Raw genomic sequence first — 22,817 nt, forward strand, 5'->3', positions numbered from 1 at the left:
CCATTCAAATGCTGTGGATGGAAATGAGTGGCTCAAACGATACAACGTAAGGTTTCTGACCCCAAGTTGTTGGGTTCGATCCCGACTCAGCCCAGTGATATTTGACAGAGATGGAAAACACCGGCTTCTTGTCGGTAGATTTACCTGCACGTCGAACAAATCTTGCGGGGCAATTCGGTGTTTTCGAAAATGGTAACTGATACGTAAGGGCAACAGTAAAATCAATAAAATGATATTGTTTGAAAAGATAAGGAAGTGCCCGCATTTTTTTCCGCACGACTTCTTAAATACCAAGCTAATATATTCGAACAACACATCGAGTTAAAATTTTCAATGACTAAACGACTGCATCCCTGAGTTAAGTAACAGCTGAAAGCTATACAGTCATGAATGTTTTACTGGTATATGTATTGCCAGATACATTCGAGATATTCTCTCCTTAAATTGGTCGAGACAATATTATCTGAACAGCTCATGCTCATTGAGGGCATATGGAAGTGACGCCCGAAATTCGATGGCCATATCTATAGAATGGACAGCGACAGACTCACCAAAATATTATTTAAAGTAATTGACTCAAATAAGGTCAAAATAAATTGGCTGGAAGAAATTAAGACGGACCTCCAATAATGAATATCACGGACGACATCATAGAAGATTGTGGCACCTTTAGTTCAACAGTAGCGAAGCACAAATTCGTGGAGATACCTAAGAATAAAACTGGTAGAAACTGTCCCACGAGAAAGGAGAAGAAGAATTTTATTTGCTTTACGTCCCACTAACTACTTTTACGGCTTTCGGTGACGCCGACGGGCCGGAATTTATTCCCGCAGGAGTTCTTTTACGCACCAGTGAAACTACCGACACGAGGCTGCCGATAGTGGGGTTCGAGCCCACGATCTTCCGATTGCAAGCGGACAGCTACATGACCCAAACCGCATATGTGATATTCCTTGAGGAGTCTCGTTAACCGTACCACGTTCAGACGAACCTTTCTAGTATGCGGCGATTTCTTACACGTGCAAAATATCATCTCTTCTCTAACTAAACAGGTGAATTACAGACCTACATTGTAGATACAGAAGATTACTACTTGTTAACATTTCAGTCAACTGATTACATCAAAAACTTTAATTCAACATTTTATTTATTTTCAATTTTATGAATTAAATGTACCAGAAAGCCATTCGCTTAAATAAATGCGCACAAACTGTGTGATGAATGTACAACTGTTTCGAAACTATCACGCTTGTAGCACTGCAATTTTATCGTATACAGCTCCACCTCCTACTTTTCACACGGCTTAATGAATAACGGTTATCATTAGTCAGAGGAAATTCACTTCTCTTTCGGAATTGCGAACTTTTATGCATCATACTTCCTAGTTCGCTTAAGGGAACGGTCTGGAGTTAATAATCGGTATTTTGGTCAGTTTGGCGAAAACAAGAATTGAGTGCTTTGAAAAAGCAGCAGCAATCGAGAAAGCAGTGGGGAAAGGTTGCAGTTTGACCCCACCCCCTTCTTTTCAATATTTATATAGAACAGGCAGTAAAGGAAATCATAGAGGAATTTGGGAAGGGAATCACAATCCAAGGAGAAGAATTCAAAACCCTGAGATTTGATGATGATATTGTTATTTTATCTGAGACTGAAGAAAATCTGGAGAAATTGCTGAATGGTATGGACAGATTATTGAGGAAGGAGTACAAGATGAAAATAAATAAGTCCAAAACAAAAGTAATGGAGTGCAGTCGAAGAAAGTCAGGCGATGCAGGAAGTATTAGATTAGGAAATGAAGTCTTAGAGGAAGTTGATGAATATTGTTCTTTGGGTAGTAAAATAACTAATGATGGCAAAAGTAAGGAGGGCATGAAATGCAGACTAGCACAGACAAAGAAAGAACTCCTTAAGAATACAATTTGCTCGCATCTAACATTTATATAATGATAAGCAAGAGGTTTTTGAAAAATTTCGTCTGGAGCGTGTCATTGTATGAAAGTGAAACATAGACGATAACCAGCTCAGAAAGAAATAGAGGCTTTTGAAATGTAGCGTTACAGAAGAATGCTGCAGGTGAGATGGATAGATCGAATCACGAATGAAGAGGTAATGAATCGAATTGGTAAGAAGAGATCGATTTCGCTAAATTTCACCAGAAGAAGAGAGAGAATGATAGGACATATCTTAGGAAACCCAGGATTTGCTCAGTTGGTTTTAAGGGAAGTGTAGGCGGTAAGAACGGTAGGGGTAGACCAAGGTACGAATATGATAATTACATTAGAGCAGATGTAAGATGCAGTATTAATGTACGAATGAAAATGTTAGCACAGGATAGGGTGGCATGGATGGCTGCATCAAACCAGTCTATGGGCTGATGACTCAAACAAACTGTCTATTCCAATCACTAGTGTTCATGATGTTTCTTACTTACCAAAATCAAACCCCATGGCGCAATATCCCTGATGGGCCTTGGCTTACGAAGCAACCGCTCTTCAGCCCTAAGGCCTGCAGATTACAAGCTGACGAATCCTCTCGGCCGTTATTCTTGAATTTCTAGACCGGGGCCCCTATCTCATCTCAGACACCAGGCTGAGTTGAACCTCTAACCGGCCTTCAGATCCAGATTCTTCTTCTTCTTACGTTAGGGCGTACTAGGGACCACGTTGCAGTTTCAATTCTTCAGTCTTTCTTGTTGTTCCTTCGTTTTCTTCCAATATTCCTTATTTGTTTCATTATGTTTCTTTTTCTTCTTTCTTCAGAGCACTTTGTGCCGGTTTTCTTTGCCTCCCTCCCTTGGAATCCTTCCATCTTTAAAACTTTCTTCCTGAAATTTTCTCTTTCTATTACTTCTCCTTCTCTGATGTTCTTTCTTTCCAAGTCGTTTTTGATCTCTTGAATCCAAGTGGTTGTTGACTTTTTCTTCCAAAGATACGTGAAGATCTTTTTGGTAAGTCAACTGTCGTCCATTCTGTAAATATGTCCAAATATAGCAGTCTCCTCTTACGTACTGTTATACATAGAGTATGATTTTTGTGTCCTGATAAATTTCGTTATTACTTCTTAATTTCCAAAATTCTGTAGTTTTGAGAGGGCCTAATATTTTTCTTATAATTCTTCTTTCTGGTACTTCCAATCTTTCTAGTTTATAGTTAAATACTAAGCATTCAGTGGCATATAGAAATTCTGGTTTCTTCAGATTATTATTATTATTATTATTATTATTATTATTATTATTATTATTATTATTATTATTATTATTATTATTATTATTATGTCCGACTCGTTGGCTGAACGGTCAGCGTACTGGCCTTCGGTTCAGAAGGTCCCGGGTTCAATTCCCGGCTCGGTCGGGGATTTTAACCTTAATTGGTTAACTACTACGGCACGGGGGCTGGGTGTATGTGTTGTCTTCATTCTCATTTCATCCTCATCAAGATGCGCAGGTTGCCTACGGGAGTCAAATAGAAATACCTGCACCTGGCGAGCTGAACCCGTCCTGATATATCCCGGCACTAAAAGCCATACGACATTTCATTTCATTTTTTCATTATTATTATTATTATTATTATTATTATTATTATTATTATTATTTCTTTGTTTTACCATCTTTGGAGTACGTTGAATGAATCATTTTTCTGTGAGTTATTCTTTTCTTAGTGCCCGGTATTTCTTCATACCTTATGATCTTCGTTTCCTCTCTTCTTCCGAGATAACAGGTTTAGCTTGAAAGGTATATTTGTCTTGGAACCTTATATTTTATTCTTTATTTTTTACTTTAGCTGTTCGATCGAATAATAAATGTTCTGCAATTTTTAATTCTACTAGGTCTTTTTCAGTTTCTTTAAACCAGTTGGGTTTTGTTTTGCGGTTACGGAAGAAGATAAAGATTTGTTTGGTTAATATATTAGAGTTCATTCTGAGAAGATGACCGTAATAATCAATCCTTCTTCTTCACATAGTATCTGTTATTATTATTATTATTATTATTATTATTATTATTATTATTATTATTATTATTATTATTATTATAACATAATTTCACGCGAGATAATTGACCCTAATGATGGTGCCACCATCAGCTGGAAGAGGAAATGACTCTATTTGAATGAAGCTCCTGATACACCCACTGGGACGGTAAGTGCTAAGATAGGTCGTTAAGCCGAGACAGTGTTGGTAAGGAAAGTAAACAGAGCTTTGAGTGGTTAATGTCTTTCATGAATAATGCAAACAGAAATCTCTTGAATATGGGTCATAAATGCTAATACTTTTCGCAGCGTAATATTAACTTTCGTAGTTTACTTACTCTGTTTGGAAAACGATTATGAGCGAAGTTCTACATACCGTCGAAGTCTGACTACAATAAAAGCAAATGTAGCGCTTTATTGCACATAAGTACATCATCTGCCAAAACGTAAGTGAGTACCCATGTTTGTTGGTAATTTAGTAGGTACATCCCTGGGGCAGAATTTGGGCGGAGGCATGGGGGGCGGAGGCCCTTTACTTGTATTTCAGGAGCATTCAGATTTTCCTTTGAAGCAACTGAGGGCCTAATTTTTTTCCTATCAGAAGTTCGCGGCCAAATTTCATGCCTTTCTGTTTGGATTTTTCGTATGTACAATGCGAGATGTACGGCATTATCTCGTATGGGAATGATTATTTCGTGTAATGTAACGTTGTATGTCGGGTGGTACGTACGCTGGTGGACGGTGTAAAGCAGAGGTGCTCACGCTGAGCATTCCGTCCCGCAGGTGCCCAACACTGCAATCACGCAGGCAGCCGTACGATGAGCGAATACTATTCATCCACAATGACGTGGTCACAATCCGTGAAGGCTGGGCGATGTTCTCCCGATCATTCCTGATCACTGCTGCGATACACTAGTTTGACATGGAGACAAAAAGTAATAAAAGAAAGAGGGCAGAAATCCATGTCATTTTCAATTTACGTTGTAAGAAATAAATTACCTATGTTCATTGCAGTTAACATGTGTCCATTTACAATAGAGGGGCCTACAACCTCAAATATTTTTGTAATGTACGTAATGAATTACAATTTTCACTATTAAATTTTAAGAGGTGCTTTTGAAGCATTTCTCATATAATACAGAGTTAAGGTGGATAAACTGTAGCTTGTAGGGTCTTGGGTTTAAATTATCTGATAAACTCGCCAACAATACCGTCATGCTTACCGGGAATAACATCGGCTAGGTTATTTATTTGAAGACATGCTTGTACATCTATTTGATAGATATATTTACACTGTTGTTGTACTTTAATATTGGGTAGTGAATATCTATGCCCCCACTCAGTATGAAACTCCCTAGCCATTTAGAGACTAGCTATTATCACCGGACGCCTGATAAGTTTTAAATACGAACTACTGTATTTTCAAATTCAGTGAACAGGGAAATTCAAACAACACAACAACACTGTGCAGAATCAAGTCGTAAACTGGTTAAATTACGTAAATATATTACTTTTCGTTGAATGAATAACAGAAATTTTACTTTTTAGGAAATGGAAATACTGTCATTTCCATCCAAGGAATTGAAAGCGTGTCGTCTCAAAACTCACGAATTCCAGAAAGAGGATTAGTAAGGACAGGCTTCTCTACCTGGGCCACTCTCAAAACTCACGAGTAGGGCCAGTTCTTCTTTGAATGGATAAATATCCACCCTATTAGTGATGGGACAATAGAATACATTTAATAACCGTTAACTTCCATCCAATTATTTAAATAATCGAATGAATAATATATTTAAATAATCGAATGAGTTTCAAATATCATTTAGTTATATCGCAGAGAATAATCGGATGCGTCATGAATATTTCTTTTACCGGGCGAGTTGGCCGTGCGGTCAAGAGCGCGCAGCTGTGAGCTCGCATCCGGGAGATAGTGTGTTCGAACCCCAATGTCGGCAGCCCTGAAGATGGTTTTCCGTGGTTTCCCATTTTCACAACAGGTAAATGCTGGGGCTGTATTTTAATTTAGGCCACGGGCGCTTCCTTCCCATTCCTAGGCCTTTCCTGTCCCATCGTCGGTAAAGCAAATAGAAAAAAAAAGGCGGTTTGAGTGTGTCGGATAGACAATCTATTGAAATAAACAAACATATGAACTTTTACGAAAAATAGAACGTCTTTTTTTTTTTTTTCAAATGAATCTCCAACTGTTGAAACTAAATGAGTGAATTTAATATCTCTAAATAAAATTCCTTCTGGCCTTCTGGACGCATTATGGAACAAAGCCCCCAATACTACCAACTGACAGTTTCTTTTAACTAGCAGCGGGCAATATACTACTTTAATTTTATGTCCTCCGGCAGCATGCATAAATTGTGAGCATGCTGGCCTTCGGTCCAAGGGGTCCAGGGAGTCCCAGGTTCAATTTCCGGTCGGGTTGGAGGTTTTAACTTTCATTACTTAATTCCTATGGCACGGAGACTGGGTGTTCGTGCCGTCTTCAGCATTACACTTCGTCTTAGCAAGCGCCTCATCGTCACAGACGTGCAGGGCGCGTGTATGGCGTCATCTCTCAGACCTGGACCAGACCTCTCCGGAGGCCACACGTCATTATTATAAATTTATGTGAAAGGTAAAAAATGCATTATATTAGCTTTAAGACAAGAGCAAAATATTTAATAATAATAATAATAATAATAATAATAATAATAATAATAATAATACACTCGGTCTTTTTTCATTCACCAGCCATTATTTTTCCCCTGTGCGATGGAGTGGCAAAATAACATCCACAGTATCCCCTGCCTGTCGTAAGGGAAGTGTAAGTCATCGCGCGCCTCATCCCACCTACGGTCCGGAGTCGTGAATTTTGAGACTCATTAGAAAGTTTACTTTAGCTACCAGTTTGTAGTCGTGAGTTTTGATACTATTTGTAACTAATTTTAGCCCGTGAGTATTGAAACTCGTCAGTTTAGAGACGTAAGCGTTGTAAATCATTACTCGAGTCAAAAATACACAGCATTAACTTGGAGGGCACCGGCCACACAGAGCGTGATCTCCCGCCATGGGACAAGAAACAAGGCGCGTCTTCAAGGTCTCCCGCTCCATAATGAGCCGAGATTCATTTTGTTCGCGTGTTTTCCCGTTCAGTGTCTGGCCGCCACACTTGCGAGACACAGCATTATTGTGCTCTCGTTTGAATACTGCGAGTGGTCCATCTGCGTCCGTTCCTCTTCCGCAGCCTTGTGTTTCTTTTGCTGATAACATCTTTCAACAAACAGAAATGCATTTCAAACGAGTTCACCGCACACTCTGTACCACTCAAAAATATATCTTCTTCTGTCTTTTAGTTTGTTGTGGAGGAGCAAAACTTGTCCACTTGTTGACCTGTCACTTACTATAGCACGGATCCGATATTTTCTTTGAAGATGGCGATGACGACGAACAGCAACCAACGCAGAACATAACGCAACAACGGCGTTATTATTTAATGCAATTCCTTCGACATGAAGGGCAATGACGATGCTTTGTTACTTCACAGAATATAACACGCTAACAATATCACGGCGTGAAAATACGCAAATGTGGCCACGTACCGAGATGTTCCGTGGTTTAGCCTGTGATCCCTCACTCCCGTAACCTCTTTCCTAAATGTTGCTCTGTCCAGTATCTCTTACTCCTTGACACATACATCTGCTAGGTTTTTGTGAACCTGTGCAAGCCACCCAAGCTGTGATTTCCACTTTACTAGCAGAAGGTGTATTCTGTTGGGTAATCTCTCCTAATCCATCCTATTAACGTGTCCATAAAAGGTCACTCTCATTTTTCACACCGTCGTCGTAATAATATGGTTTTCCGTGGTTTCTCATTTTTACACCAGGCAAATTCTGAGGGTGTAACTTAATTAAGGCCACGACCGCCTTCTTCCAACTCCTAGCCGTTTCCTATCCCACCGTCCCCATGAGACCTATCTGTGTCGGTGCACATTATGCAGATTGTCAATATACAGTGTGTATCAGAACTAGGAAACAGGGTTGCTCATCGTGTTATGTTAACAACGATGGTGCAATCGGATTGGCGAAGAAAAACTTGTATTTTCGAGAAAATGAGATTGTTTCTTCCGGGCGCGCGATTCAAATTGACGAACTTGCTGTATTTGCTATGCCAGAGAGCCAGCCACTGCATGTTGCTATGCGTCAGAGAATGGAAAGGAAGGGAGGGTAAGTGGGAAGTGGGAGACGGATGTAATACCTCGTTCGTTTCTCATAGTCGCTTCCCAGCTCTTGTAGGCAGTGTACAATTTTTTCTGCACAAATTGACTTCCATGCGAATCCCGTAGAAAGAGAATATGAACTTGTACCAATAATACAGGCAGCTTTCCAAGTCATTCACGACACACCACACATCGTGAACAGAATCTAAACGTCACTACTACAACGTTGTGAAATGTGCATCGAAGTAGGAGGGTGGCATATTGAACATGTACTGTAATCAAACCATTAGCCGTATTTGTTTCCTTCGTTCAGTATTTCATTTCATTTCCAACGTTGTGAGTGAAGGAATACATAATCGTGGAGCGGCAGTGTTGTATCTTCGAGCTTGTTAATAATTTTCTCCGCCAATCCGATTGCACCATCGCTCTTACAATAACACGAAGAGCATCCCTGATTGCTTTTGTGGGTATAATTCTGATACACCCTGTATATAGAAATAATGAAAAGATCGGTTTTTAATTGTTCGGTTTGAGAGGCATGATGTCCAAATGACATCATCATTGGCTTCTAAGCAAGGAGGTCACGGTTCTAATCCGGGACATGTGACCGAGAGAGAAGTAACGTTCCTTTGGTTTGGATTCCACGTGAAAGCACAAGTTCTATTAAAATAGCACTACATATTGAATATGCCCTTGTTTTACTCAATGATAAGCTCTTTAACCATAGTAACCATTCACTTAAAGCAAGAACGAACAACCCAGGCCGGCAGTATCACCCTTGACCTTAAGCAAGAGTTACAAGACGCGCACGATTCATTCATGAGAACGAGAGAGTGGTGTGCTACTGCTACAGGAGTGAGAAACTTTCAAAATTTCAGAGTGGTCTACCTACAGTTAGAAATAATTTAGTTTCAGTAAGTGTTCCATTAAGGACTGCCTTGGCAAGGCGGTCAAGGCGTGCTCGGTTCACCCGGAAGGACATGGGTTCGATTCCCCGTCAGGAAGTTGAAAATTTTCAGAAACGGGATTTCCAATTCCGGAGGTATTCATGGCCCTGAGGTTCACTCAGCCTACACCAAAAATGAGGATCTGATTAATTATTGGGGCTAACGTGACTGGGCTTAGAGCTAACCCACCAAGCGCCGAGGTTACGAATAGTGAAAGCCTTTACCTTCCACCCTTCCCAGGGCCTTCATGCCCTGTACGGAGATGACTACGCATTTTTTTAAGTGTTTCATTAAATTATTAATATATTGTAAGTAATTCGACGTTTTTTTACAGAGGCGTATGTCATATTGGCTAAATGTTTGGGAAAAATACAGGAAACTGTGTGAAGACTAAATTAAGTACAAAGTAGACATTCTTATATTTGTATCTGTTTGATAAATTATGTCCGATTCATTAGCTGAATGGTCAGCATACTGGCCTTCGGTTTAGAAGGTTTGATTCCCGGCCGGGTCGGGGATTTTAATCGCTTTTCATTAATTCTTCTGGCTCGGGGACTAAGTGTATGTGTCCGTTCCAACACTCTCCTCATCACATTCAGACAGCAAACCACACTACCAACCACCGCAGAAATATGCAGTAGTGATTGCATCCCTCCGTATAGAGTTGGCGTCGGGAGGGGCAAATTGTCGTAACAGGGCCAAATCCAGATGTGCGACGCAGTTCGCACCCGCGAACCCACAGGTGTGGGGAAAAGCTGTAGAAAAAGAAAAGAAAAGAAGAATCTGCTTGATAAATTATATAGCAATTTTATATCCAACTTAACACTTTAAGAAAACAACCCACTGTATTTTTACTTAATTATAAACTTTATTGACTTACGCCATTCTGAACAATACAACCTCTAACTTGATAAATTGGTTTGAAATTAACTGAAATGTCCGCCTCCGTGGTGTAGTGGTTACTGTGATTAGCTGCCACCCCCGGAGGCCCGGGTTTGATTACAGGGCTGTGGTTCAAGGGCTGGAACGGGGTCCACTCAGCCTCGGGTGGTCAACTGAGTGGAGAGGGTTCGATTCCCACCTAAGCCACCCACGAAGTGGTTTTCCGTGGTTTCCCACTCCCCCTCCAGGCAAATACCGGGATGGTACCTAACTTAAGGCTACGGCCGCTTCTTTCCGACTTCCCATTGCCTCACAAGGGCCTTGTTGAGAGTAGTAGGTGAGGCCGCCTGGGCGAGGTACTGGTCCTCTTCCCAGCTATATCCCCCGACCCAAAGTCTCACGCCCCAGGACACTACCCTTGAGGTGGTAGAGGTGGGATTCCTCACTGAGTCCGAGGGAAAACCAACCGAGGAGGGTAAACGGGTTAAGAAAGGAAGAAATATAAAACTTCACAAGATAATTATTGTACGTAATATATAAGATACTAATACTTTTATATCACTGTTGCTTCTTACTGTATAGAATAAATTACACAAGCAAAATAATATCATTAACATGAAATTTTTCTCCAAAGTGCTCTTTTTTTTTTCATTGTTTTTATTCTGTGCCATTTCCATGTTCGGCTGGCCAAGACAATGTTTGTGTGCAGAAATGCTTGTACTGGTGAGGAATGTACCGTATGTCTGGATGTTCATCAGGTGTTGCATCTTTGCTTGTTATAATGAGAACTTTTCCATTTGGGTATGACGGTGATGGTAGCAGTGGTGTTTAACTAAGACCCATGAATAAAGTTTGGTTCATGATATGTAACCTTTCCTTTTATGGGAGTAAATAAATGGTAAAAGGTATTGATTGAGAAGTCAACTCTTTCGTTCCTGGGATTTTTACTTGTCCCTTCAGAGACAAAGTCAACGTGATACGCCCGTATAAAATAATTTATTGCCATAATTATTGCCATCTTTGACCCTCTGTCTTCACTCGAACTGAGGTATGAAAAACGCCCAATTAAAAGTAATCAGTAGACCTATGTTTAAAGTTTCTGAAATGCGCCCGTTAAAAGAACGTGATTGAAGTGAAGACTCGACCTCGGGTGTCTTGTGCCACTAATATAAGTTTTGTAAAGTCTGAGCGCTTTGTAATTTCAAATGAAAGTATTGTATGACCGCAGCTACTTTGTACACATACTATCGCCCAACTTTCCAAGGAGAATTCATAGAACAAGTTGAGGAGACAATGTTTGGTAAGATAAGCTCTCCAGGCAAAAAATAGCCTCCCTAGTGTTCATGCACAGATGGAGAGTTAAGCCTGTACAGATGGCGGAGAGAACGAGTTCCGTGCTCAACATTACGCGCACTGCCTCTACATGAGCATATGGCAGTAGCGGTCAGTGAGAATTGATGTTTCAAGCGGAAAGTGTATGTCAACATGGGTAGATGTAAGGATGTGAGAGAGTGGCAAAGGGAGGATCGTGTTTGGCCGTGCCCAAGTCCATACGGTGCGTGAAATTGCTGGATTGGTTGGTGTTTCGTAGTGGACTGTCTACAAGCAGTGGTGTATTACATGTGGCCACGAAACACGACGTCAGAATTGTGGTCGGAGAAGTATCTTGACTGAGAGAGACCGGAGAAAAGATTCACGGTTTGTGAAACAAAATCGCTTCCCAACCCGACAGGAATTGCTGCAATGAGTGAATGAAGGTCCATCCCAACCTGTTAGCGAGAGAACATTGCGACGGAATCTGCATGCAATGAACATATGGAGTCGGTCGCCTCACAAGAGGTCATTGCTCACAGAGTCACACAAAACTGCGCATCTTCAATGGGCTAGAAATTATCGAAAGTGGACAGTAACTGACTGGCGAAACGTAATGTCGCCTGATGAATCAAGTTTTTGCTTGTATTCCAATGACGCTCGCCCGTCGAGTACACCGAAAGCCAAATGAACCATTTCATCCTGGATGTGTGCAAGGTCGGGTTCAAGCCAGAGTTGGGCCTGTGATGTTTTGGGGATATTTTTCGTATCATGGATTGGGCCCGCTCACTAAGGTGACCACTAATATGACCCATCATGTTTATTTAAACATCGTTGGTGATGAGCTATTGCCTTCCAGACAACATCTGCATGATGAGAATGCTAATGATACGCCTACTTTTAAAGATGACAAGAGCACAGTTAATCGAGCTGGACGCATATATGACTGGTTTTATGAACACTCCCTCGCCTATTACATCTCGATTGGCCTTCAAAATCACCTGACTTGAACCCTATTGACAATCTGTGGGACATGTTGGAACAGCGCGTAAAACGCCGACATCAGCATCCCTGCGATTTGGTGGAATTGCGCAATGAATTCCTCGGCGAGTGGCTTAACCTGGATGCGACATACCTGCACAACCTTGTGGACTACCTTTCTAACCGAATGCAGGCGGTTATAAAGTCCATAGGTGGAGTTACACGGTATTAAATGATGCTTGTAATGATTTCTCCCGATGTGACTAATTTCCTTTCCGGTGAGCTTATTTGAAATCAGCAATCCGTGATCGAAGCCATTACGACGAAAGAACTAGGAGCTTATAGAATACCACTCGAGTTCAAGAGAAGATAAAATGTATTCAATATCCCACGAATTATTATTATTTTACATCGTTATGCCCTACTTCGGAGCTCGATTGAACCAGCTTATCTGATGTGTTGGCCTTCTTCTCCTCCCAAAATCTCTACATCCTCTCGCTGAGCTGCTTCGTTCTTCTGTCTAAGTTATAGTGGCTCTGGTGTTGGGTTTGTCTTCAAACTGGTGACTGTCGATTTTGGTTCTGAATTTACATCTGTCCTGTATAATGTCTCCCGAGATGTTGATTTCCTGGAGATTTGTTTCAATTTCACGAAGCCAGCTGTTCTTCGTTTTAGGTAAAAGGACCAGGTTGAGAATTCTTTTAGTTAGCCTGTTACTGTTCATTCTGATAATGTGTCCATAAAATTATTATTATTATTATGATTATTATTATTCTTATTCATACAACATAATATAAGTTGGTAATGCTGCATATATTTCATAACGAATGACAGGTTATCCATCTGGTTCGATTCAAATTTTTTACGTAGAGTGGTGAGAGAACCACAGGTCAGCATGCATTTTAAAAAGATACACGTAATTAAAAACAGTTTAGGACTGGCACAGTATGGTTGACTAAAATACTTTAAATTTCACTCTTATAGGAATAAATTCATGGACGAGCTAGAAACGTGTTTTCATCTGTGAGAGGAAATCTCCATTACATCATCCCATCACAATTCAGTAACGGTCATTTTACTTTTTCTTCTCTCGAGCAGTTAAAATAAATCGGAGCGAAAAACTACATAACCACTACTAGAATATGATTGATCTTTTTATACCGATTCTTAAATAAAAGTATAAGAAATTTGAAGAGCCTCTGTGGCTCAGGCAGCAGCGTACCGGCCTCTCACCGCTGGGTTTCGTGGCTCAAATCCCGGTCACTCCATATGAGATTTGTACTGGACAAAGCGGAGGCGGAACAGGTTTCCATCCGGGTACTCCAGTTTTCCCTGTCATCTTGCATTCCAGAAATCCCCCTGTGGGTGGGGGCAGTAGAATAACACCCCTGCCTGTCGTAAGAGGCGACTAATAGGGGCCCCAGGGGCTTTGAACTTTGGAGCGTGGGTTGGCGACCACTGGGCCCTCAGCTGAGTCCTGGCATTGCTTCCACTTACTTGTGTCAGGCTCCTCACCTTCACCTGTCCTATCCCACCTACCTTGGTCAACTCTTGTTCTTTTCCGACCCCGACGCTATTAGGTTTGCGAGTGCTAGGGAGTCTTTCATTTTCATGCCCTTCGCGGCCCTTATCTTCCTTTGGCCGATACGTTCATTTTTCGAAGTGTCGGTCCCTTTCAATTTTTTCTCTCTGATTAGTGTTATATAGAGGATGGTTACCTAGTTGTACTTCCTCTTAAAACAATAATCACAACCACCACCATTCCAGAAAAATTCTCCAATACAATTTCATTTCATCTGTCAGTCATTAATCATTGCCCCAGAGGAGTCTGACAGGCTTCAGCAGCCGGCACAATTCCTATCCTCGCCTCTAGATGGGGGCTTGATTTATTCATTTATTCATTCCATTGCTGACCCGATCGAACGACTGGAAATAGGCTGCGGATTTTTTCCTGTAATTAAACACATTTTTGGGCGGACACAATATGCTGACTAAAATACGTTAAATTTCTCCCTTAGAGAAATAAATTGTTAATCAACAAGCTAGGAATGTGTCTTTATGTGAGGAAGAACATCTCCATCACAACATTCCCTTGACAATTCAGTAACGGACATTCTACGTTTTCTTTTCTCGACCAGTTAAAATCAATAGGACCTTTTTTTTTTGCTATGGGCTTTATGTCGCACCGACATAGATAGGTCTTATGGTGACGATGGGATGGGAAAGGCCTAGGAGTTGGAAGGAAGCGGCCGTGGCCTTAATTAAGGTACAGCCCCAGCATTTGCCTGGTGTGAAAATGGGAGACCACGGAAAACCATCTTCAGGGCTGCCGATACTGGGATTCGAACCTACTATCTCCCGGATGCAAGCTCACAGCCGCGCCCCTCTTCGCGCACGGCCAACTCGCGCGGTATCACTAGGAGCGAAAAACTACGTAATAGGTTAGTAGACTTTGCTTTACCGAGTGCTGAATAAAAGAGGAATGCCATACTCTCGGAAATATGTCTACTAATGGATGTAGCATTTGTCACTGTATAGAAGAAATCTCAGCTTTCAAACTATCTTCTCAAAACATTTGCTAGAAATGCTCTCGCAGGCAGCAGTTTATTAGGTTACGCTATTACAAAACTGATTGCCGGGCTAAGTGGTGAGATGGTAGAACACTGACTTTCTGAGCTCAACTTGGCAGGTTCTATCCTGGCTCAGTCCGGTGGTATTTGAAGGTGTTCAAGTGCATGGACCTCGTGTCAGTTGATTTACTAGCACGTAAAATAACTTTTGCGGGATTAAATTCCGGCACCCCGACCTCTCTGAAAGCCGCAAAATTTGTTAGTGGGACGTAAAGTAAATCACATTATTAGAAAATGTTTGATACTTTACACAGATTTTTAAATAAAAGTATAAAAAATTGAATATATCGTCCATGCCAGACGAGCTCAGCTGGGCGCCCGTTGAGACTAACCCAGTGCGACCGGGCTGACGTGACGTACATGCGGGCAGCTTACGTAGCAAGCATACATCACAGTGAAGCGAGAGAGCGAACTCACTTTGCAGGAAAAGGAGGGAGCTTTGACGCTCACTTGTTATTATGAAGCTCTTCTCCACTACTCAGCGAAATGCTGATTGGGGTGCAGTATTTAAAATATAGCGCTATAATCGCAAAAACTGAACTTTTCAGGATATTCCGGATTAATTTATACTGCGCTCGATATAGTCAGTTTTATTTTTTTTTATTTTATTCATACAAAGAAAACTGACATCTTATAATTTTTTTGTTACAATCTACAAAGGTGCAGTGTTTAAGCGTACAAGCTACGATTTACAATTCCTTGGATAGACATGACATTATTTCCATTTGAAAAAAATGTAAAATTCCTGTTATTCATTAAGCAAAAATAATATAATTGCATAATTCAACAAGTTTACTGCTTAATTTTGGACAGTGTTGTGGTGTTGTGTGACTTTCTCTGTTTACTGAATTTCTGAAAATAGCTAGCCTCTAAACGGCGAGAGACAGTTTCATCACAAGTGAGGACATTGATATTTTCTATCCAAAATTGAAGTACAACAACAATGTAAATATATCTACCAGACACGTATACAGTATGCCTTCAAATAAATAACCTAACTGATGTTATTCCTTGTAAGCATGTTTGGATTGTTGGTGAGTTTATCAGATAATTTAAACCCAAACAACCACAAGCCACAGCTTATCCACCTTAACTCCGTATTATGTTAGAAATGCTTCTAAAGCACCTGTTAAAATTAATAGTGAAAATTGTAATTCATTAGGTACAATATGAACATATTTGAGGTTGTAGGCCTAACTCTTTATTGTATCCGAACAAAATACATAAACCGCAATGATCGTAAATAACTTATACAACGTAAATTGAAAATGGCGTAGATTTCTGCCCTCTTTCTTTCATTATTTTCTGCCTTCATTTCAAACTCGGGTATCGCCGCAGTGATCGAGAGTGACTGGGAGAACTTCGCTCAGCCTTCACGGCCTGTGACGTAGTCACAACGTCACTGTGGTTGAATAGCATACGCTGCGCTCATCGCCTGACAGCCTGCCCACTTACAGTGCCGAGCGCCCGCGGGAAGGAATGCCCAGCGTGAGCACCTCTGGTCTATACCCTCGACATTAATTTTTAAATTTCTTTGTTTACAGGTGACATTGCCGTACCTATAGCGGCTGCTGGAGCCAGTCTCGTGGTCATCGTAAGTTTTGTAATCACACTTTTACTGCTGAGACGACGCAAGTCCTTGGATGCCGAGGGAGCAGGACCTAGCATCGTCGTCTACCCATCACATAAAGGCACTGGGCCGCAATTCCTGTGAGTAAAATATTTTAAAATAAATTATGTACTACATTCTCACGTATTCATGCTTTGCCTTTTACCGAGATCGATAGCTGCAGTCGCTTAAGTGCGGCCAGTATCCAGCAATCGGGAGATAGTGGGTTCGAGTCCCACTGTCGGCAGCCTTGAAGATGGTTTTCCGTGGCTTCCCATTTTCACACCAGGCAAATGCCGGGGCTGTACCATAATTAAGGCCACGGCCGCTTCCTTCCAACTCCTAGGCCTTTCCTATCCCATCGTCGCCATAAGACCTATCTGTGGCAGTGCGACGTAAAGCAAATAGCAAAAAAAAAAAAAAAAAAAGAAAGCTTTGCCTTTCGTAAATAATGTATAGTTCCTATAGGCTATGTAATGGCGTATGGCTTTTAGTGCCGGGAGTGTCCGAGGACATGTTCGGCTCGCCAGGTGCAGGTCTTTTGATTTGACTCCCGTAGGCGACCTGCACATCGTGATGAAGATGAAATGATGAAGACGACACATACACCCAGCCCTCGTGCCAGCGAAATTAATCAATGATGGTTAAAATTCCCGACCCTACCTGGAATCGAACCCAGGACCCCTGTGGCCAAAGGCCAGCACGCTAACCATTTAGCCATGGAGCCGGGCCCTATACACTATGTCACGACGTTAATAAAGTTTTTGTCGCTGGCTTCCTGCAGATTAAAGAACGCCGTAGTGATAGATACCAGTTACAACACATTTTATTGTAATATAATTTGCTTTACGTCGCACTGACACAGATAGACCTTAGTTGACGATGGGACAGGAAAGAACTGGAAGTATGAAGGAAGCGACAGTTGACTTGATTGAGGTAGAACACCAAAATACGCCAAGTTTGAAAATGGGAAACCAGGGAAATGATTCACGAGCTGCTGCCAGTGAGATTCGAACTCACCATCTCCCGAATGCAAAGTCACAGCTATAGCGACCCTAACTACACAGCCAACTCTCCCGGTACACTGGTCAGTCTCAGACAGTTATTATTATTATTATTATTATTATTATTATTATTATTATTATTATTATTATTATTATTATTATTATTATTATTGTTTGCTAGGGGCTTTACGTCGCACCGACACAGATAGGTCTTATGGCGACGATGGGATAGGGAAGGCCTAGGAGTTGGAAGGAAGCGGCCGTGGCCTTAATTAAGGTACAGCCCCAGCATTTGCCTGGTGTGAAAATGGGAAACCACGGAAAACTATTTTCAGGGCTACCGATAGTGGGATTCGAACATTATTATTATTATTATTATTATTATTATTATTATTATTATTATTATTATTATTATTATTATTATTATTATTATTATTATTATTATTTGCTCTAATGGACAGTGTTTGAACTCGAATATCTCATGATGACAAAATTTTCACTTCCTTCCTCTTCTCATCCCAATCTCTTCATCCTTTGCCTGTGCTCCTGTTTCGTTTGTTCTGTCCTCAACGTTCCTGTCTTCTCCTTCTCATTTACTATACATTTTTTTATTCCTAATTTTGTTTCTGAATTTTTTCCATCTCCTATCATTTGCCTGTTGATCCCCACCTGCCTTAAGTCTTCCTCTATTTCATGATACCAGTTTGTATTCTTGCTTGAACTGTTTACTACATCAAAGATTTCTTTGTAAATCTGTTGTTGTCCATTCTCTGTATGTGCCCACAGAAAGTTATTCTGCGTTTCCTGATCATGTCTGTGAGTCTGTCAGTGTGTTGGTACAGCTCTTCGGTAGGTCGTTTCATACATATGCCATATCTGTGTATTGGTCCAAATATTTTTCTGAGAATTTTACGTTCTATTTTTTTCTGTCTCTATGATGCCTGATGCTCCAGTTGTGATCGTTTCTGACGCATACAATGGTTCTGGTAATACGACTATTTTGTAGTGTCTAAGTTTGGCCTGTCTTGATATGCTTTTCTTATTATAATGTGACCATGTGAGTTTGAATGCTTTCTGAAGTTTTTCTGTTCCTTCTATGTTAGACGCCTTGTTTGATCCTCCTATTTGTATGCATTCCCCCAAATATTTAAATTTTTCGACTTTTTTTTATGGATCTATATACAGTGTATACGGTGTTCACATTCTTGTTCTGTCGTTCCATGTATTGGGTCTTCTCATAAGATATCTGTAGACCTGTTTTGGCAGCTATTTCATGCAAGCGTTCCAGTGCTTCCTTTGCCTCCCGTGTATTATTGTTGAGTATGACTATGTCATCTGCAAATCCCAGACATTTTATGATGGTTTTTGTTTCACGTGTTCTTCCCAGCTGTATTCCTTTAACTTGTTCCTCGCACTGCTTGATAATTTTGTCTAATTCCATGTTGAACAAGATTGGTGAGAGCCCGTCTCCTTGTCAGACACCTGTGTGTATCTGGAAGGATTCCGAAATTTCTCCCACGAACTTCATCTTGGAGGTGGTGTCTGTAAGCGTCTGTTGTATAAGTGCTCTGCTTTTTCTGTCAGTGCCATATTCTTCCAGGGCGTCAAAGAACGTCTGTATGTCTGTAGAGTCGTACGCTTTTTTAAAGTCCACAAAGGTAACTACTACCTTTTCTGAAGCTTGCCTGGTGTTCCCCTATTTGTGGATCTGCTTGTGGTTCTAGCTTGTTTAATAGCACCTTAGAGAAAATTGTATACTCAACTGGTACTAGCGAAATACCTCTATTATTATTATTATTATTATTATTATTATTATTATTATTATTATTGAGGGTAAGAGAGGTAGAGGGAGACCAAACTGACGATAGTTACACTCAGTTTCTAATTATTTAAAGATAGAAGGCATAGAACTAAACGAGGACACAGAACTACAGTAGTTGCAAATGCGTAGTTATAAATTCACAGAGGCTTGCAGACTGAACGCTGAAAGGCATAACGGTCTATAATGAAGATGTATGTATTGATTAATGATAATATTATTAGCTTTACGTCTCAGTAATTACTTTTACGCTTTTCAGAGAAGCTGAGGTGCCGGAATTTAGCCCCGCAGGATTTATTTTACGTGCCAGTAAATCTACCGACGCGAGGCTGACGTATTTGAGCATCTTCAAATATCACCGGACTGAGCCAGGATCGAACCTGCCAAGATGAGGTTAGAAGGCCAACGCCTCAACCGTCTGAACTACTCAGCCCGGCCGTATTTATTATTATTGTTGTTATTATTATTACGTTCGTAATCTGTTTACCGTCCAGGTTCAGTTTTTCCCTCGGACTCAGCGAGGGATCCCACCTCTACCGCCTCAAGGGCAGTGTCCTGGAGCTTCAGACTCTGGGTCGGAGGATACAACTGGGGAGGATGACCAGTACCTCGCCCAGGCTGCCTCACCTGCTATGCGGTACAGGGGCCTTGTGGGGGGATGGGAAGTTTGGAAGGGATAGACAAGGAAGAGGGAAGGAAGCGGCCATGGCCTTAAGTTAGGTACCAACCCGGCATTTGCCTGGAGGAGAAGTGGGAAACCACGGAAAACCACTTCCAGGATGGCTGAGGTGGGAATCGAACCCACCTCTCCTCAGTTGACCTCCCGAGGCTGAGTGAACCCCGTTCCAGCCCTCCTACCACTTTTCAAATTTTGTGGCAGAGCCGGGAATCGAACCCGGGCCTTCGGGGGTGGCAGCTAATCACACTAACCACTACACCACAGAGGCGGACATTATTATTATTACTATTATTATTTCCAAAGGAGGGAAATAATTTTAGAGGTGAACTTCTGTCATGGAAGGACGAAACTTTTACACACCTGCATTCTTGGAAACTTGTTCACACAGGTTCGTAGTACAGAACATCCCGAGTATTTTGACAGCCAGACTGTGTAAGCGCAAAAGCCTTACTCTAGAAAGGTTTTGGCGGAGGCCGAAAAGATTTTCACACGATAAACGTTTTTTTTTCTCGCATGTGCCGGGCACTTGCTAGAGTTATCGACTTTGCATACGGTAGGTGGAGAGGGAGGAACTGCATCTGTTTAAAGAAACAATCGCATCGTGGTAAACATTCGAGAAGGAATGACATTGAGCAGCATAAGACCCACGTCGCCGGGTATCAACCAGTTGTGAAGCCCTGCATATACGGTTCTATAGAACAACGGCCAGTGATAAAATGCCTCAGAAAAAGCCAACAGCCAAGGATGAAACTTAACAGTGTAACACATTACGTAGGTGCTAAGAGAAATTAAAGGCTGACATATCGTCAGCTTAAGGCTAACTACAGCCTTGTCTCCTTCGAATCCTTTTCCTAAATTTAAAGGTGAGGTTCAACTTGCGGAAATAATAATCAAGAGTAACGGGCAATAAATGAAGTGCTAAGACAATCTTCCTCAATATGACTACTTAATAGCAAGTAGCTAGAAGGAAAAAAAACTCCCCTAATCATTGGTAATGTACACAGTTAACAAGCAAGATGATGATGATGATGATGATAATAATAATAATTATCGTCGCCATAAGACCTATCTGTGTCGGTGCGACGTAAAGCCCCTAGCAAAAAAATAATAATAATAATAAAAAATAATAATTAATAATAATGTTAATGACCTACCGGAACCTATAACATCATCTGAAATTCTTACTTTTGCTGATGATATTAAAATATATTAAAATAGTATCTCATTCTCAACAACCTCAAAACGATGATGCTATTCTGTACAAAGTAATAAATAAGTTACAAGATTGTGAGCAACTGCAAAATTACCTCGATAATGTTGTGAGATGGACAGAAGGAAATGATATAATGACAATGATAATGATAAACGGGGTTATAAGTCAGGTTGTGAGTTTCGCAAATAGGAAAACTCCTCTCAGTTTTAATTACTGCGTTGATGGGGTGAAAGTTACTTTTGGGGATCATTGTAAGTACCTAGGTGTTAATATAAGGAAAGATCTTCATTGCGGTAATCACATAAATATGATTGTAAAAAGAAAAGTTGCAGATCTCTGCACATGGTGATGAGGGTATTTAAGGGTTGTGGTAAGGATGTATATGAGAGGGCATATAAGTCTCTGGTAAGACCCCAACTAGAGTATGCTTCCAGTATATGGGACCCTCACCACGATTATTTAATTCAAGAACTGGAAAAATAATCCAAAGCAGCTCGATTTCTTCTGGGTGATTTCCGACAAAAAAAGTAGGGTTACAAAAAGGTTGCAAAGTTTGGACTGGGAAGACGTGGGAGAAAGGAGGCGAGATGCTCGACTAAGTGGTATGTTCCCAACTGTCAATGGAGAGATGGGGTGGAATGACATTAGTAGACGAGTAAGTTTGAGTGGTGTCTTTAAAAGTAGGAAAGATCACTATATGAAGATAAAGTTGGAATTCAAGAGGACAAATTGGGGTAAATATTCGTTTATAAAAAGGAGAGTTAGGAATTGGAATAAGTTACCAAAGGAGATGCTCAATAAATTTCCAATTTCTTTGCAAACATTTAAGAAAAAGCTAGGAAAACAACAGATAGGGAATCTGCCACCTGGGCGACTGCCCTAAATTCAGATCAGTAGTGATTGATTGATTGATTGATTGATTGATTGATTGATTGATTGATTGATTGATTGATTGATTGATTGATTGATTGATTGATTGATTGATTGATTGATTGATTGATTGATTGATTGATTGATTGATTGATTGATTGATTGATTGATTGATTGATTGATTGATTGATTGATTGATTGATTGATTGATTGATTGATCTGCCCTTAAACCTCCGGCGAAGTCCGGCTCCATGGCTAAATGGTTAGCATGCTAGCCTTTGGTCACAGGGGTCCCGGGTTCGATTCCCGACAGGGTCGGGAATTTTAACCATCATTGGTTAATTTCCCTGGCACGGGGGCTGGGTGTGTGTTGTCTTCATCATCATTTCATCCTCATCACGACGCGCAGGTCGCCTACGGGAGTCAAATAAAATGACCTGCACCTGGTGAGCCGAACCCGTCCTGGGATATCTCGGCACTAAAAGCCACACATTTGATTTCATTTTTACCTCCGGCCAAAACTAAAATTAGTCTAGATAGCTCCAGCGACCTGAGAAATAAATGGGATGTGCTGAATAAAGTTTAAGTGTTTTAGGAACGAAATTCTCTGAGAGAATGTTCTTCACCTGCTCCTTATCTAGACCAAACTATGCATGTACCATTGAAAATATATACCCACAACAAAACTATCGGCGCCATC

The 22,817-nt window shown here is 40.9% G+C and overlaps 1 protein-coding gene across 1 annotated transcript in view; it reads left to right on the forward strand.

The window, feature by feature from the left end:
- The window catches only part of LOC136873678 (synaptotagmin-15-like), a 451,745-nt gene that overhangs the window by 269,063 nt on the left and 159,865 nt on the right, over positions 1 to 22,817 (forward strand). Inside the window, exon 2 of the mRNA XM_067146793.2 lies at positions 16,468 to 16,633. Coding sequence (XP_067002894.2) covers positions 16,468 to 16,633 — 166 coding nt within the window. The remainder of the gene's footprint in view (positions 1 to 16,467; positions 16,634 to 22,817) is intronic.

This window comes from Anabrus simplex, chromosome 1 (assembly GCF_040414725.1).
Source record: "Anabrus simplex isolate iqAnaSimp1 chromosome 1, ASM4041472v1, whole genome shotgun sequence".
Lineage (NCBI taxonomy): Eukaryota > Metazoa > Arthropoda > Insecta > Orthoptera > Tettigoniidae > Anabrus > Anabrus simplex.